Source organism: Rhinolophus sinicus, linkage group LG14 (genome assembly GCF_036562045.2).
Source record: "Rhinolophus sinicus isolate RSC01 linkage group LG14, ASM3656204v1, whole genome shotgun sequence".
NCBI lineage: Eukaryota > Metazoa > Chordata > Mammalia > Chiroptera > Rhinolophidae > Rhinolophus > Rhinolophus sinicus.
In genome coordinates, this window is record NC_133763.1 from 31,587,088 (window position 1) to 31,606,462 (window position 19,375).

At 39.5% G+C, this 19,375-nt stretch overlaps 1 protein-coding gene across 3 annotated transcripts in view; it reads right to left on the minus strand.

Annotated features, from left to right (window-relative positions):
• MRS2 (magnesium transporter MRS2) overlaps window positions 1–17,388 on the minus strand; it is a 42,051-nt gene extending 24,663 nt beyond the window's left edge. The window contains exons 1-5 of one of the 3 annotated variants that reach the window (XM_074319115.1): window positions 17,092–17,388; window positions 15,229–15,302; window positions 11,488–11,524; window positions 9,878–9,990; window positions 306–479 (exon numbers count right to left, since the gene is read on the minus strand). In XM_074319115.1, the coding sequence (XP_074175216.1) occupies window positions 306–479; window positions 9,878–9,990; window positions 11,488–11,524; window positions 15,229–15,302; window positions 17,092–17,254 (561 nt within the window). In that variant the 5' untranslated portion in view covers window positions 17,255–17,388. The remainder of the gene's footprint in view (window positions 1–305; window positions 480–9,877; window positions 9,991–11,487; window positions 11,525–15,228; window positions 15,303–17,091) is intronic. The other 2 variants (XM_019716818.2, XM_074319116.1) reach the window with 2 other exon arrangements.
• Window positions 17,389–19,375: the final 1,987 nt, after the last annotated feature.

Sequence of the window (19,375 nt, forward strand, 5' to 3'; positions counted from 1 at the left end):
ATCACCCCTGAATACAGGTATTAAAATTGTATAAAGGAGAGTCAACTTGAAAGGTGCTTTACCGAATGTCATAACATGATTCGCAAAGAGACTCTATATTCTACACCTAGAGACTTCACATCTATCTGACTGGGTCATCAAGTTTAAGAATTAATTACACTCTCCATACAGGACCCATAGAGATGTTTTTGTCTGGGGTGAGAGTATGGTTAGGGAAAGTGCCATTGAAACAATACCAACTTTGCCTACTCAATAGCATTCTAAAACCAGAACAAATTCAAGAAGCTAAGTAAAAACAGGCTTACCCAATACTGCAGGAGTGCTTCTATAGCTCTAAACTCAAAAGGTAAAGGGTATGTGACAAGTTGACCTTCTCCAGCCAACTGTGAAGGGAGTTCCCGGAACAGCCATTGCTCAAGATTTAAATTACGATAATCTAATATCAGAAGACATTCTGGAGTTATCACAGCTTTCAAATACTGTAAAAATAAAACAAAGAAATATATGTGTACATACACATACACACATGCACATATATTACAAGCTGTAGACTTGTAGGAAAAATATAACATTCATAAAATAAGATTTAATACTCTTAATTTTGGATTAAGCCTAAACTAAATCACTGTTCATTTGGTTTTTCAAGAAAAAACTCAAGACAGATTTGGTTTTGAAAAAAATAAGAAAGGATAAAACCAAAACATATGTGTGTGTGTGTGTGTGTGTGTGTGTGTGTGTGTGTATATATATATATATATATGTGTGTGTAAAAAGAAAGGAAGCCTTGATATCTCTAACTCACTCTCAACAGAACTGGAATTAAAGAAATTATGTATTTATTAAGACATCCAGAGTAATCGTGAGAAAAACAGGGAATAAAGGAAATAAGGTCTTCTTAAAAGTCATATATTCAGTACACTTTAAGAAAAGATTTAATAAATCATGATTAGTTTGGATGAAATGGGAAAATTTCCCTTTTAAAATATCATCAAATAATATCAAGCTAATTTGGAATTATGAAGATAAAACTTATTAGCCTTAGAACTCTAATTTAGAGCACTACGGACTTCTGGTCAAGATGAAGTAGATAAATGCTGTGCTCGTCTCCTTCCACGACCACATCAAAATTACAGCTAAATTATAGAACCACCCTTGAGAATCACCCGAAAACCAGGTGAACAGAAGTCCTATAACTAAGGATATAAAGAAGCCACGTCAAGACAGATAGAAGAGGCTGAGACACAAACCGGGCAGGTTTCACATCCATGGTGCAGCAATTAAGAATCAGAAGAGATATTTCAGCTGCGGAGGTTCCCCTGGAGAGCAAGTGGTCCTAGCCCAACACCAGGCTCCCCAGCTCACAGCACCAGGGCTGGAAACAGGAGTCCCCACAACATCTGGCTATGAAAATCAGTGGGGATTGCATCTGAATGAGACAGAGGGCTGCTGGAGTTCCAGGTATGTCACTTGAGGGGCCCATGCATGGACTCACTCCTGCACAGACTCACTCACTCTGGGCTCCAGTTCAGGGGTGGCAGCTTGACAAGCACTAAAAACATATGGGGAGGAGCTTCAGGGTGAGGGCTGGAGGAGCAGGGGTCAAGACAGCTCTCTCTGGAGACAGAAGTACTGCCAGACACCACTGTTCACTTGTTGAGCTATCCCTTCACCCAGCCAGCAGACACAGGCAGGTGCCAAATTTGAGTCTCCATCAAAGTGGCTAACACTTCCACCCTGCCCTGGTGATGCCCTGAAACCCTGGCCACCCAACTTGCACATCCAGACCGAGCAGCTTCCAGCAGCTTTTTCACATAAGCAACCTGCCTTGGTTCACACTGCAGATTTCTTAAAAAATCACTCAAAGCTCCACAAACCCCAAACAAGTAGTGGCTGGCCTTGGTGTGCACTGTATATCTTGCTAAGTGGCCCCAATGGCAGCACAAATAGCAACTGGCCTCAACTTGCATTATAACTCACATCAGGTGGCTGCAAGCCTGGCATAAGCTGGAGCCAGTGTTGGCCTGGATTGTAACTTTAAATGAAGTGGCCACAAACCCAATACAAGAGGCAGGTGGCCTCAGCTCACATTATGGTACCCACCAAAGGGTCCCAAGCCCAGCACTAGTGGCAGCTAGCCTCGTTTACAGCACAGCCTCTCCAATGCCTGCAAGCCCAGCACAAGTGGCAATAAACTGCAGATCACTTTGTAGCTCCCACCAGGCAGCCCAAGGCCAGGCACAGGCGGTGAATGACCTTGGCCTGCATCACAGCCCCTCTCAAGAGGCTCCAGAACTAAGAGACCTGGTGACCAGCTTCACCATAACACCAGAGCACCACCTAACCACCTACACAAACGACACATCCGAAAGGCAGACTCAGTTGGCACCAGAGCCCCACTAAAGTGACTTCTGCTCGTGAGATCCATCCTGGCACAACAGCTTGTCCTCCGTAGTCACAGCAAGCCCTTGCAGCCGGTCAGCCTGAGGGTCACTCCCACCTACTGATGTGCCAACAGCAATCAAGGCTCAACTACAACAGTAAGAGACACACAACCCACAAAGGGGACACCCTAGAACACCTGCTCAGGTGAGCCCAGAGACTGTTATCACTGGGCCCCATCTTCTACTTAAGGCCACTCTGTCAAGATGGGAGATGAAGCAGACCTACCTAATATATAGAAACAAACACAGGGAGGCAGCCAAAATAAGGAGACAAAAAAACATGTCCCAAATGAGAGAATGGGACGAAACTCCAGAAAAAGAACTAAACAAAATGGACACAAGCAATCTTCCAGATAAAGAGTTCAAAACACTGGTTATAAGAATGCTCAATGAACTTAGGGGAGGAATCAAACAAGATGAACCAAAAGAGGCCACACCAAGACACATCATAATTAAAATGCCAAAGGCTAAAGACAAAGAGAGAATCTTAAAAGTAGCAAGAGAAAAGCAGTTAGTTATGTACAAAGGCGCTCCCATAAGACTGTCAGCTGATTTCTTTTTTTTGAAGATTTTATTGGGGAAGGGGAACAGGACTTTATTGGGGAACAGTGTGTAGTTCCAGGTCTTTTTCCAAGTCAAGATTTTGTCCTTTTCAATCTTAGTTATGGGGGGAACAGCTCAGCTCCAGGTCCAGTTGCTGTTGTTAGCTGCAGGGGGCATAGCCCACCATCCCTTGCGGGAGTCGAACTGGCAACCTTGTGGTTGAGAAGACACGCTCCAACCAACTGAGCCATCTGGGAGCTCAGTGGCAGCTCAGCTCAAGGTGCCTGTGTTCAATCTTAGTTGCAGGGGGCGGAGCCCACCATCCCTTGTGGGACTCGAGTAGTCGAACAGGCAACCTTGTGGTTGAGAGCCCACTGGCCCATGTGGGAATCGAACCGGCAGCCTTCTCGGCGTTAGGAGCAGGGAGCTCCAACCACCTGAGCCACTGGGCCGGCCCTGTCAGCTGATTTCTTAATAGCAACTTTGCAGACCAGAAGTGATTGGCATGACTATTCAAAGTGATAAAAAGCAAAGACCTACACCAAGATTGCTCTACCCAGCAAAGTTATCATTTAGAATTGAAGGAGAAATCGTTTCTAAGACAAAAAAAAGCTGAATGAGTTCATCAACTCCAACCCACTACTACAAGAAATATTAAACGGAAGTCTTTAAGTAGAAAAAAATAAAAAATATGAATGAAAAAATATAGAAAAGAAACATTACTCACTGACAAAGGCAAACACTTGGTAAAAGCAGTGGATCAACCAACTATAAAGCTAGTATAAAGGTTAAAAAGCAAAAGTAGAAAGATCATGTGTAATTACAACAATAAATTAAGAGACACACACAAATACACACAACAAAAGAAGTGAAAAATAATGACAAAAACATAGACGTTGAAGGGGTGAGTAAAAACAGTGGCGATTTTAGAATGCATTCGAACTTAAGTGACCATCAACTTAAAATACACTGCTATAAACATAGCATGGTATATATGAAGCACATGGTAACCACAAGCCAAAAAATCTACAAGAGATATACAAGAAATATAGAAGAAAGAATCCAAACATGACACTATATAATCAACATACAAGGAGCGTAAGAGAATAAGGAACAGGAAAGAACTACAAAAAAAAATCAGAAAACAATTAATAAGATGGCAATAACTACATATCTATCAATAATTACTTTAAATGTAAATGGACTAAATGTTCAATCAAAGACACAGGGTGGCTAAAGAGAGAAAAGCACAAGACATATGCTGCCTACAGGAGGCCCACTTTAGATCAAAAGACATATACAGACTGAAAGTAAAGGGATGGAAAAAGATTCCATGAAAATGGAAATGAAAAAAAGTTGGAGTAGCAATACTTATATCAAACAAAATGGACTTTAAAACAAGGGCTGTAACAAGAGACAAAGAAGGGCATTTCATAATAATAAAGAGACCAATTCAAGGAGAGGATATAACGCTCGTAAACATCTACACACCCAATGTAGGAGCATCTCAATATGTAAAGCAAATATTGATGGATACAAAAGGAGAGATTGACAGTAACACAGTCATAGTAGGGGACTTTAATACCCCATTGACATAAATGTATAGATCATCAAGACAGAAAATCAATAAGGAAGACAGTGGCCTTAAATGAACATTAGATCTGGTGGACTTAATTGATATATTTCAAGCATTTCACCCCAAAGCAGCAGAATATACATTCTTTTCAATTATACATGAAATATTTTCCAGGACAGAACACGTTAGGCCACAAAACAAGTCTCAATAAATTTAAGAGGACTGAAATCATACCAAGCATCTTCTCTTGATCACAGTGGTATGAAACTAGAAACAATTACACGAAGAAAACAAACACACACATGTGAAGGCTAAATAACATGCTATTAAAGAATGAATGAGTTAACGATCTAGGAAGAAATCAAAAGATACCTTGAGCCAAATGAAAATGAAACGACCCAAAAATCTATGGGACCCAGCTAAAGCAGTTCTAAAAGGGAAGTTCATAGCAATATAGGGCTATCTGCAGAAATAAGAAAAATATCAAATAATCTAACTTTACACCTAAAGAACCAGAAAAAGATCAACAAAGCCGAAAATCAGTAGAAGGAAATACGAGTAATAAAGATCAAAGGAAAGAAACCAAATAGTCTAAAATAACAATGCAAAAGAGCAATGAAACCAAGAGTTGGTTCTTTGAAAACATAAACAAAACTGCTAAACCTTTAGACAGACTCATTAAGAAAAAAGAGAGGGCACAAATGAATAAAATCAGAAATGAAATGACAACAAAATATTAGCAAACTGAATTCAGCAATATATTAAAAAGATCATATACCATGATCAAGTGAGATTTATTCCCGGGATGCAAGGTTGGTTCATATTTGCATATTAATGTGATACAGCACTTGAAGAAAAATAAAAATCATATGATTATATCAATAGATTCAGAAAAAGCATTTGACAAAATCCAGCATCCATTTATGATAAAAACTCTCAGCAAAGTGGGAATACAGGGAACATACCTCAACGTAATAACGGCCATATATGACAAACCCACAGCTAACATCATATTCAATGGTGAAAAGCTAAAAGGTTTTCTTTAAGATTAGGAAAAAGACAAGGATGTTCACTCTTACCACTTTTATTCCACATAGTATTGGAAGTCCTAGACACAGCAATCAGACAAGAAAAAGAAATAAAAGGCATCTGAATTGGAAAGAAAGAAGTAAAACTGTCATTAGTTACAGATGACGTAAAACTGTAACTAGAGAGAACCCTAAAGATTCACCTAAAAGTTATTGGAAGTAATAAATTAATTCAGCAAAGTAGGATGCAAAATTAATATTCAGAAAGCGGTTGCATTTTTAAATACCAATAATTAACTATCAGAAAAAGAAATTAAGAAAACAATCCCATTTACAACTGCATCAAAAAAGAAATAAAATACCTAGGAATAAATTTAACCAAGGAGGTAGAAAACCTGTACTCAGAAAATTATAAGACACTGAAGAAAGAAATTGAAGATACAAATAAATGGAAACATGTACCATGATCACGGATAGGAAGAATTAACATGGTTAAAATGTCCATATTACCCAAAGCAATCTACAGATTCATTGCAATCCCTATCAAATTAACAATGGCATTTTTCACAAAACTAGAACAAATAATCCTAAAATTCATATGGAATTACAAAAAACCCCATATAAACACAGTAATCTTGAAAAAAAAAGAACAAAGTTGTTGGTATCACATTACCTGATATTAAACTATACTACAAAGCAATAGTAATCAAAACTATAGTAATTAAAACAGCATAGTACTGGCATAAACACACACACATAGATCAATGGAACAGAACAGAGAGCCCAGAAATAAACCCACACCTATATGGTCAATTAATCTACGACAAAAGAGGCAAGAATATACAATGGGGTAAAGACAGTCTATTTAACAAATGATGTTGGGAAAAATGAACAGATACATGCAAAAGAATGAAACTGGATCACTTTCTTACCCATATACAAGAATAAACTCAAAATGGGTTAAAGACTTAAATGTAAGACCCGAAACAATAAATGCACTATAAGAAAACATACGCAGTAAGCTCTTGATGTCATTCTTAGTAATATATTTTTGGATATGTCTCCTTGGGCAAGGGAAACAAAAAGAAAAAATATACAAATGGGACTACATCAAACTAAAAAGTTTTTGCACAGCAAATGAAACCATTAACAAAACAAAAAGACCAGCTACTGAATGGGAGAAGTTATTCGCCAATGATAAATCTGACAAGGGGTTAATATCTAAAATATGTAAGGGACTCATACACCTTACCACCAAAAAAACCCCAAAACACAAACAATCCAATTAAAAAGTGGGCAGAGGATCTGAATAGATATTTCTCCAAAGAGGACATACAGAGGGCCAACAGACACATGAAAAGATGCTCAAAATTACCAATCATCAGAGAAATGCACATTAAAACCCCAATGAGATATCACCGCACACCTGTGAGAATGACTATCATCAATAAATCAACAAACAAGTATTGGTGAGGATGTGGAGTTGTTGCACTGTTGCTGGAATTGTAAATTGGTGCAGCCACTATGGAAAACAGTATGAATGTTCCTCAAAAAATTAAAACTAGAACTATTATATGACCCAGCAATTCCATTTCTGGATCTTCGATAAAATCCAAAACAGTAATTTAAAAAGGTATGAGTATATGCGCCTATAGTCCACAGTATCATTCTTTGCAATGCCAAGATATGGAAGCAACCTAAGTTCCCATCGAATGGATAAAGATGTAGTACATATATACTATGGAATTTTACTTACAGCCACTATGGAAAACAGTTCAAATGTTCCTCAAATAATTAAAAATAGGAGGTGGCCAGATGGCTCAGTTGGTTAGAGCGCAAGCTCTTAACAACAGGGTTGCCGGTTTGATTCCCACATGGGTCAGTGAACTGCGCCCTCCACAACTAGACTGAAGACAACAAGCTGCCGCTGAGCTTCCTGAGGGGAGGCCAGATGGCTCAGTTGGTTAGAATGCAAGCTCTCAACAAGGTTGCCATTTCAGTTCCTGCATGGGATGGTGGGCTGGGCCCCCTGCAACTAAGATTGAAAATGGCAACTGGACTTGGAGCTGAGCTGCGCCCTCCACAACTAGATTGTAGGACGACTTGGAGCTGGAAAAACACACTGTTCCCCAATAAAAAATTTAAAAAAAATTGCTTAAGAAAACCCATGAAAAAAAAATACTACTATATGACCCAGCAATTCCACTTCCGGATATTCAATAAAATCCAAAATAGTAATTTGAAAACATACGAGTATATGCACCCTATGTTCACATTATTTACAAAGCCAAGATACGGAAGCAACCTAAGTGCCCATCAAATGGATAAAGACATAGTACATATATACTATGGAATATTACTTAGCCATAAAAAAAGACTGAAATCTTGCCAGTTGTGACACATAGATGGACCTAGAGGGTATTGTACTAAGTGAAATAAGTCAGACTGAGAAAGACAAATATCATGATTTCACTTAGGGTTCCCAGGCAGGAATTCCCGCCTGCTCTCAGGAATTTTTTTCACTTTCCCGTTTCCAAATCCCGAGAAAAGTTGGTCGGGAAATCGGGAAAATTGGCTCCTTGAACCCAGTAATACTCACAATGGGAAATAAACATACTACTCACAATGCATCTCTTAGACATTTTTCCCATTTATCGCTGGGGTTCTGGGTGGGAATTCCCACCCGTTCTTGGGAATTTTTTCCACTTTTCCGTTCCTGAATCTCGACAAAAGTTGGTCAGGAAAATCGGCTCCTTGAACCCAGGTGGTTGGTATTATCAGCTGTCACTTTGTGGAAACGATTAATCGTGGAGAACAGAAAACAGTTTATACCTCAGGATTCAGGAATGGGAAAGTGAAAAAAATTCCTGAGAACGGGTGGAAATTACAGCCTGGAAACCCTAATTTCACTTATACGTGGAATCTAAAGAATAAAATAAACATAACAAACAACATACAGAGAACATTTTGATGGTTGCCATATGGGAGGGGTTTGGGGGTTTGGTTGAAAAAGGTGAAGGGATTAAGAAGTACAAATTACCAATTATAAAAGCAATCGTGGTCATATAAAGTACAGCACAGGGAATATACTCAATAATATTGTAATGGCTATATTGTATGGTGTCAGAAGGGTGCTAGATCTAGCAAGGCGATCACTTTGTGGGTTATATAAGTGTCTAATTGCTGTGGTGTACACCTGAAATTCATGTAATATCATGTCAACTGTAATTGAAATATTAAGAAAACAAAATAAAAAAGAACACTGAAATTAGAAATTTATTCAAAAAAGAAAGATGGCATCATTTATATTAGAAGAGTAACAGAGAAGAGTAGCCTGTGGCCACTGTATCAGTGACATAAAAATTAGGGTTTTTTTTTACATTTTTTCAACATTTTATTGTAATTTTTACACAGAAATGTTGATAAATTATACAATGAACAGGTATATACATACTATTTATATAACTAAAATTCTACTAAAGTTGCTTTATTACACATTTCTCTATCTGTTCATCAAATAAATACTGTTCTAAAGGGTGCTAGCTACTGATAATAAAAGTGAAGAATGTTTCCTGGAGAAAATCACCTGCAAGAAGACTACTTCCATCTTTTAATTTTATATTTTATTAATTCTAGATAAATGGGCAAAAACCAGCCATCAAAGACTTTTGAAGAAAGCCAAGTCTCATGTCAATGCAGGGCCAATACCACTAAGACCCGTCTGTGACTCCTCATCTATTTCTGAACCGCAAACCTTAGCCCAACAAAATAACTTATGTTCATTTTAATTCTAAATCACTAGGGAAAGCCAAATTATATTTGGTGTACTCTGAGTAGGCAGAGGAAGATACAATGTATTTTAAAAAGCTTACCATAAAAATGAAAACATTTAATTTATATTCCTGGGCTATCTGCAAAACCAGAATATGTACTTGGTAGATAAAGTTATAATCACATATAATTGTATACAACTGAAAATGTCTATTATAAATCAAGCTTCTTTCTCTTATCATTTCAGAAGCTCGAGATTAAATGTAAACAGAGAGATGGAGACCATGTCAGAACTTTCCCAGCATAGCCCAGAGCAGTGCCAAGCCTGCTGAACATATGTATGTAATCCATATAAAATGAGTTCTACTCCTAACATGTTACATTATAAAATATCCTATGTTTTACATAGCTCTTTTCGTTATAAAATTACTTTTAACCCAGGTATTGATCATGATAGCTAAGGAATTAACTTTCATAAGACTGCAGTGGAGAAATGCAGATGAAATAAAATCCTTTACCTCCATTCGCATGATAATCCTATTGTTTCGGGTGGTGATGCTCATTAAATGCTGAAACCTCAAGTCTCTGGCTTGAAGACCTAATTCTTGATATAAGTCAGTTTTCTTCCTTTCTATAAAGGAAATATTTTCAATAAAAAGTGGGTTAGAGAACCATATGACTTCACTGATATGTGGTATATAAAACTGAAAACAACAAAAGCACAAGATAAACAAATGAAGGAACAAAAACTCATATAGTTTAGGGGTTACAAGAGGGGAAGGGGGGCTCTAGAAGAGGGTAAACGGGGTCTAATATATGGTGATGAAAGAACTGACTGGGTGGTGAACACACAATGTGAGATATAATGTATTACAGAACTGTATGCCTGAAATCTACATAACTTTACCAAGTGTCACCCCAATAAATTAAAAAAAAAGTGGGCTAAACCACTCAACAGAAGAGTTTAGATTTTTATATCAGAGCACCTCCTCCATTCCCCCACCCGCCAAGAGAATTTTCTATTATTACCAGAAACAAAAGCTAAAATGAGTCTTTTTAACACCCATTTTTACCTCAAAAACATACTCAGGTTAAATCTGGTCAAACTCTAATTATTCTTTTCTTCTCATACCCATACTTCATAAAATTTCTCTGTACTTGGGACCAATATAAAAACCATAGCTATACATTATTAGAACTTAGAGAGTATGAATTTCTAACTCTAGAGACAGGTCATCTTTTTTTAATACGAATTATACAGAACTACACTCTTTTATTCTCACTACATTATCATCTTTAGTATTTTAAATTTGTGAAAAGTTCAATTTTCTTTCTTCTTGGAATAATACAAAAATGAGAAAATAAAGTCAGTTGTCACACTAGATTCTCCAACCTGAAAACTAAATTTATTACCTAAAGCAAAAAAATGACACTGGTTATAGTATTATCTGTACTTGTAGCATCAAACCACATCTGTGACAGAGCTCTAAGTAGAACAATCTTTTGAAGGAGACACTGAGCAAAAAACACCCAAAATATTTTATTACGATCTCAGGAACAACAGGAACAGGATCATGAAATTGGAAGTGAATGGGAGATCCGAAACCTGCCTCTGAGGATGGACAGTAATACTTTGTTTCATTTTAAAAAGTAACTGTCTACAAAAGCAATCATCAGCAGAGTTCCATCTGACTACCGTGCCTTCTCTCCTGCTTTTTGTCACCCACTACAATGTCAGAGGTATTATGTGATTCCCCCTTAAACATGGTACAGAAGATGAGTATGAGGACTAGGGCAGTGAGAATAAAGAGCAACAAAAGGGATGAGTGCTTCTCTGTGTTCCAGCTGCACTCCAAAATATCCCTTTACATCCTATTAAAGCAAATGTAGCTCATGACAGAAAAAAACAACACAAAACAAAACAAAACTGGGACAATATGCATGATCCAGGTATTGCCAGTTCCAATGAGGACTGATGGACAAATTCTGAAGGAAGTTCTCCTTCATATAAACACCCATACACTCAAAGAACATTCTACTCAAAACACTACAATTTCTTGATTTCCATCAGAATTCACTCATTCACTGATTTAAAAAGGTGATTTAGAAGAAATTTGAAGATACTTACCAAAAGAAGTAACATTTCCTTCTTTGTCAAATTTTGTCTGAAGAGAGATAATAAAAACAAAATATTATTTCCTCCCAAAATAGTATGCTATTTATGGTATTATAACATATGGCACTGATATCTCCTAAACACTGAAATGCAGATATAAAGGCTAACTGCCCTCCTTTAGGTTAAATTCAGTTATGAGTTAAAGGTTTTTTCCTTTGCTAGGACAAATCTGACCTGGATTAACTATCTTGGTTCCTCTGGAAATGTGATAAGAGTATTAGTTGTGTTACTAGGCAATATTGCTTACGGTAAAAATGTCCAATGATTGGTAGACTGCACTGGACTGGGAGGCCGATGAATGAATTACAGACACCTGGTGGGAAGCCATGGGTGCCTTTCTGAGTGGTGGCTCTTATAACTGGCCATGTTCCTTGTGGGAGCCTTGGATGTGCCGAGATGGTTACAAGAGATACTGGCACTAGAGGACATGGGAATTCTAAGCCAAGGCGGACCTCACACCCACCTGAGAATACTGTCTCATTGCACCTGAGCTGTAACAGAGGGTGCCAGAGTAACCCCTGGATGGCTGCAAGGACTTCTCTTGAAGAGGGAACATCTGATGCTGTCCTTCTGCATTCCCTATCTTTTATCATTTAATAGATTGGGACCAACTTGGCTTATCTTGTGAATCTAAGTATCTCCTGGAGGCTGTGAAGTCTCTCTGGTGGGCACTGCTGAACCAATAAAGATTTCCAGAAAGGCATCTTCTGATAGTTTGAAGAAAGAACACGAAGCAGAAAAATTTCCTAAAGCAAAGGGAACATTTTTCTGTAATACTGTCCACAGCCAAGTTTGAAGATGTCAAATTATAGTTGATGAATCACTATGTACCAGGCTGTAGTATTAAGCATGTATTTTCACCCTGTTCGAGAAAAGCATCCGAGGAGCTGGTTTGGGAAACGAGGGTTTTTTGAATACTTGATATGCTAAAAATCATTTGAATTTCCCAGCCCCTCCAAGCCTGCTTGCTTCAAACTGGCCAGCCCCCACTAGCCAGATTGACACATTGCGTTTCTCACACAGGGATTTTGTACAACTGGGATTCTCAATTCAATGCACTCTGCAATGGCTAAGAAAAAGTAAAATAAAGTGAAAAGTATAAAAAAAAAAAATGTATTTTCAGAAAGGTATATTCTTAGATATAGTTGCAGATACACTCCAAATCCTGGGTTATTACTATGGAAATATATTCATGCTGTGTTAATAATAATAATAAGGCCCCACAATACATAGCTGGGTTCTCATCAGTAAAGATGACTGTGACTATATATAATGAGTACCACAAAACATAAGTATAAATGGGAAATTTACATCAAAGGAAACTTTATGTTTTATGTAATAGACTAGCTTTCCTCCATATATTTATTTCACAACTAATATCTGCTACAGAAAATTTGAAAATCAAGACAAATAAAATTATTCACCTGAAATGCCAATTTTAGAGAAAACCATGATAATATTTCACTGAATGTCTTTACAGACCTTTTCCTATTAAACATACGAGGTCAGACAATTAAGTTTGCGAACTCATCCTAGAAAAAGTGAGACATACCTCACTGCTGAATATCACCATGGTCACCTTCGAAGTACTGCCTTTGGGAAGCTATGCACTGACGCCAGTGCCCTGTACACCCTTCAAAGAAATTTTGGAACTCTTTTTCTGGAATGGCCATCAGAGCTGTTGTCATATTACCCTTAATGTCCTGAATGTCATCAAAATGTCTTCCTTTCAATATTTTGTTTATCTTTGGGTAAAGAAATCACTGGGGGCCAAATCAGGTGAGTAGGGAGGGTGTTCCAATACAGTCATTTGTTTACTGGCTAAAAACTCCCTCATAGACAGAGCAGTGTGAGCTGGTGCATTGTTGTGATGTCAGAGCCATGAATTGTTGGTGAAAAATTCAGGTCATCTTTTTCATGCAGCCTTTTCAGCACTTCCAAATAGTAAACTTGGTTAACTGTTTGTCCAGTTGGTACAAAGTCATAATGAATAATCCCTCTGATGTCAAAAAAGGGTTAGCAACAGCGTTGCAACAAGTTCGCAAACTTAATTGTCAGACCTCATATTCATGTTACAGACTTCTTTGCAGTCTCTCCTCAACTTTAAACTTAATATACACTGAATATTTTTGTATCTCAATATTTATCTGTGTCATTTGCAATGGGACTTTTTTCTGCTTAAAAAAAGATCATAGAAACTACGTTTTCTTAAAATGTTTATGTAGCAATGTAACTTAATTACCAAAAGTGAGGTGATTAGCTCACTTTCTAAACTCACTTTATTTAAAACACTGTCAACTGATTTTGAGTGTTACTGGGAGACAATATTTCACCTGCAAAGAACCTTTTCTCAATATTTATCATCTGATTTTGTATTCTTGTCTAACTAAACTGGACAACTCTTCTAGAACACTGAGGAACAGTGATAATTTTTACAGGTAATTCTGGTGATTATCTTCTTCTGTATCATTTATAAAGAAAAGTTCTTAGTGTAATAAGCCTAAATAACAATGATAATGGCTGATACACATTAAATGCTTATCATGTGTGAGACACTCTTTTAAGCATTTTATATATGCATATTAAACTCCACAACAGTTCTATAAAGTAGCTACTATTATTCCCAGTTTACAGATGAGAATACTAAGGCACAAAGATGTTATAACTTGTCCAAGTCCACCCCATTAATAATAAGAGGCAGAGCTGAGATCTGAATTTAGGAACTCTGACTCAGAGCAAGCACACTTATTTTTAATTTAAAAAAAAATTTTTCAATTACAGTTGACCAGTCTCGACATAGCTTCTTCTGTGTATGCTTAGTTATAGGACTTCTGTTCAGCTAGACTGCAGGCAATTCTCCATGATGGTTGTTCCGTAGTTTAGTTGTAGTTTTGATGTGGTGTTGAGAGAAGGCAAGTACAGCGTTTACCTACTCTGTCATGTTGACTGGAACACTTCAGCACATTTATTTTTTTAATTAAACTTTTTTTTAAAAAATTGAAAGCCTACAAAAATGCTGCAAGAATATTACAACCAATTACAACATAACTTTTAAACAGAATCACCCTTTCTTAACAAATTTTGCTCCAATGGCCTATTTCTCTCTCTAAATATGTGTGTGATACACACAACTCTTACTTTATTAATTTTTGTACTGAACCATTTCAGGGACATTGTCCCTCTATGGTTAATAACTTTCAAGGACTTAATAGATTCATGGGGAAATCCTGAGTAGAGGCATACCTGGTTTTATTGTACTTTGCTTTATTGCTATTCACAGATGCTATGTTTTTTCACAAATTGAAAGTAAGACCTTCCACCAGCAAAAAGATTATAACTCACTTTATTGCGATGCCTGCTTTACTGCAGTGATCTGGAACCAAACCTGCAATATCTCTGAGGTCTGCTTATATTCAAGTAGGAAGCACTGAACTGTGATTGGAACGATCTGCTCCAGTACTAAAGAGCTGCACAGTCATTAGCAAAGTTTCAAGACAGCTGTTAAAACAAATCTAGCTGGCACTCACATCACTAGCTAATAAGCAAAACACAAAGACAACATGACTTTTGAGTATAATGATTCACTATACAACAAAAAATAAGTAATATCTTGGCCAACCAGTCCAACCCAGTTAACTTAATAAGTATGGGAAGTACTTTCTGTAAGTTATCAAACATAGTATACATACTCACCACAGTAAACACTGGAGCCACACTGGCTAAAGTGGCTTGAGAGACATCAGAAGTTCTAAACCGGTGCATTTCACCTGAGGGATGAATTAGAGAATTCCCTGTGATCATATGATTGGTTTTGCACATATAGCTAAGACACAACTCTCATATTATGTGGTCTTCAGACTATTTTACTATTTTCTCAACCCTTTTCCTAGAGAAAAAGAAGAAACACTCATTTTAATATTTCTAGGTGGTTACATTAGGTTTAGCACGGAATGATTTTTAAAAGCAATTGCTTAGGTGAGGCATTAGAATGATTTATGGATTCAATCATCCTTTTTCCTTTGTAATCATTATTGGTATCTCACAGTAGGATGAACAAATGTATAACACAGTGTTCTGAGATTAAAAGAAAATGTCCATTCCTTTTTGCATGATTTAAAAAGGCTCTTCATGTAAATTGGTAGATATATTTTTAAAAATATAGACCCCAAGTACCACTTGACCTTTCAGCATGCCAATATCAGGATTATTTGCTTGACTTACAAACTTTTATTTCTTTGTATTAACTTATTTTCCACAGATACACTACACACTTTATAATTAATACTTATCAAATAACCACCTGAACTGGAATGCGGACCCCACTGAATTGGAATGAAGACAAATCTTTACTTGAAAATAAATGAAAAACATGATTAGACTGAGTTGAAAGTGAGCTCTGAAGTATAACCAAGTAAATTTAGTATCTGACAAAAAAACAGTTCAAAATACTAAACATAAGAGGAATCAGTAGAAGGTGTAAAAATACTACCCGTTATTTTATGTTTCCAAAGTAGTTCAGCTGACTCCACATAATGTGCAGATATATTCTCTAGCCTTATTCCTTCTCATTACTTACATTTAATGACGTGTAATTTGTTAGCACCTGAAGTTTGTTTTCCTTTTATAAAATACAAACTATATTATAAAGGTCAGCTGAATAGTGGTAAACGTCAGAGCTATAAATCAGCATTTGCTAATCAGTTACAAGTTAGATAAAGCATTACCAGGACAGAGATTTTGAATTTAAATATTTGTCCTAAAACATTACGTGGGCTGAACCTGGGTTGGGAAGCACTATCAAAGGAGGGACTATGGGATGAACCCAATTCAGACTCTCCACTGAATATGGGCAAAGAGGTGGAGATGGTGGGTTACTTTGCGAGGCTTTTGAGAGCACAACTACGTATCTGAGGGCAGTACAACACTGAGAAGCCTATACATTTTAACGCCTTTTGTTTCTCAGCAATAGTAGTATCCACGTTCTCACGTGTGAAAATGTTATATGGTCACGCTTTATCATTTGATGAAAAAATGAACAATTTAGATTCTTCCTTCCCGCCTCAATCCCAAGATGTGTTTAAGTGCACATCTTTCTCAGGGCAACAAGTCTCACTTCGAAAGGACCGCGTTTCTTCCCACACCCTACCTGAGCAACTGTGTGCACAAGGAAGAGGTAAAAGACAAGGAATAAAAACTAATGAGTAGTATTTCAGGTTGATGAACCCAATTCTGACTTCAGAACTAAGTGCGACTAAGGGTGAAATAGGTTTTAAAAAAACAAACCTCACCAGAGCACTTAGGCGGGGAGATAGGAACACAGGGCGGCGAGGAGAGCAGGGCGCGGGCACAGCCGAGTTCGGGACGGGGGCCGGGGCTCGCCCGCGCCCCTGGGCTGACAGACCCCCAGGTGCAGCCCCGGAGGCCGAGGCTGAGGGCGCGGACGGGGCGGCCTGCTACGCGGGTGGGGCCTGAGGTCATCGTGGGTCGGCGTCCCAGCGCCGCAGGACAGAGGGGAAGCGGGGAGGCTTGCAGCTGGGGGGGGAGGGGAGGCAGTACCTTCCAGGCGGGGCCGGCGGGGTCTGCACAGCAGCGCAGCCCTGCTCCCTCCCAGGAGCCCAGCGGCGCGCCACGTCAGGCCCCGGGCCAGGGCACAGAGGCTGCGCCGGCGCAGCCCCACCGCGCACGGCAGGAACCGGGGCAGGCTCCGCAGGCACTCCATGGCGCTGGAACCAAGCGGAGGCAGCAGCGGCGCCGCACACCGTCATGCCGACTCCGGCGGCTCAGCCCGCACTGCGTGACCCCACGCGAACGCCGAGGTGCGCCCGCGCCGCGTCCTGAGCGCGCTTGGGCGGGACCATGGGAAGCGCTCCTTTGTCGCGGAGCTGTGACGTGTGGGGGGACAGGTGGAGGGGTGGGGCGCGTTCACCCGAGAGAGCGGGCGAGTCTAGATTGGACTTTAGGGCCCTTGAAGGGGTCTGGCTAGCGCATGAGGTGTCGATTATTTCTGTTAATTAGTAATAGTTTGTTGACTGTGTGGCAGCCACGTGCATACTCTGGCCTGCGTGCCAAGATGGAAGGGTATCTACTGAAGGGAAAAGAAAGAACCGGAGAGCTTTGTTATAAACATACAGTTCTTCCTGTAGGGTTCTCGCAATTGCGTGGAGCGGAGAACGTCCATAAGCCCTAGCTCCTCCCATAAACCCTCCCAACTGTTTGCTTCAGGTTCCAGTTTATCTTTATCAAGTTAAACGTAAAAAAAAATACCCAATGTATGTGTAATGCTTTGCAGTTTCTGGAGCATTTTCATTCATATGATAAAGTCTGCAGTTAGGAAGTGAGGAAGTGATGCCCATTGCCAATTCAATGTAAGTGTAATGTAGCAGAAATAACGCACTGTCCTGGGGAATGCTGTATTAAACTTTTGCTAGTGAAGGTTAAGGTACATAAATATACAGGACTTATAGTCCATATTTAATCAACTGTAAGATAGTATCTGTTGGGTCTCTGAATGTTAGAGATCTTGACTTAATGTTAGGTCTCTGAATGTTAGCTCTCAGAGACCTTGACTTGCGGACAGATCCATGACTGCAAGAAAACAGCAAAATGTCTGTTGGCCTGCCCCTGCAGACAGAGCCAAACTTGCGATAACAGAAAAGTCACAAAACAGCTACTGGCTTGCAGGTAGTCAACATTTTCTGTTCAAACAATGCTACCTTGGGGGCCGGCCCGGTGGCTCAGGTGGTTAGAGCTCCATGCTCCTAACTCCGAAGGCTGCCGGTTCGATTCCTACATGGGCCAGTGGGCTCTCAACCACAAGGTTGCCAGTTCGATTCCTTGACTCCCACAAGGGATGGTGGGCTGTGCCCCCTGCAACTAGAAAACAGCAACTGGACCTGGAACTGAGCTGCGCCCTCCACAACTAAGACTTGAAAGGACAACAACTTGAAGCTGAACGGCACCCTCCACAACTGAGATTGAAAGGACAACAACTTGACTTGGAAAAAAGTCCTGGAAGTACACACTGTTCCCCAATAAAATCCCGTTCCCCTTCCCCAATAAAATCTTTAAAAAAAACAACAACAATGCTACCTTGTCAGCACAGCCCCTATAAAACCCTCCACACCCCTTCCTTCGGGGCTGCAAGTCTCCTTTAGGCGTGCAGCCCAGCCTGTAGCGGTCTTTGCTCAGTCCGATATACTTTTCTCTCTTATAATAAAAACTTCCTTGTTGACCATGCGTGTTCCTTTACTGGCTGACCTATCATTTGTCGAAACGCGGGGAGGGTTTAGGCCAGAGAATGCAGGATCGCCTCTTTTCTTTCTCTTCTCCCTTCCGCGGGGCTTGATCCGCTCTCTGGCTACCCTCCCGGAACTGCCGTGAGGACACCTAGGGACTTTCTCCCTTCCGTTGCTCTCGGAGTGAATGAAATCTCCTATTCTCATCTCATACCTTCTGACTCTCACTGTTCTCGGACCTTCTGACTCTCACTCTTCTCGGACCTTCTGACTCTCACTCTTCTCGGACCTTCTGACTCTCACTGTTCTACAGTTCTACAAAAGTCCTAGTGTTAGACCAGAAGGTTCCTCTTGGCCCCCGTGGGGCCAGATCCTCCCTGTTTCGGGGACACCCAGCCTGTGAGTGATCTCTCGTACTCATGGGGGTTGAACACCGGGATTTGGGACCCTTCATCCTCTTCTTTTCCCCTTAATAGGAGGCTCCCTCCTCATCCTTCTCACTCCATCTATTCGAACCATGGGGACCTCACATTCGGTCTCTGCCAAACCCACCCCTCTCAGTTATCTCCTCCACAACTTACACTCCCTCAGGCTCAACTTACAGG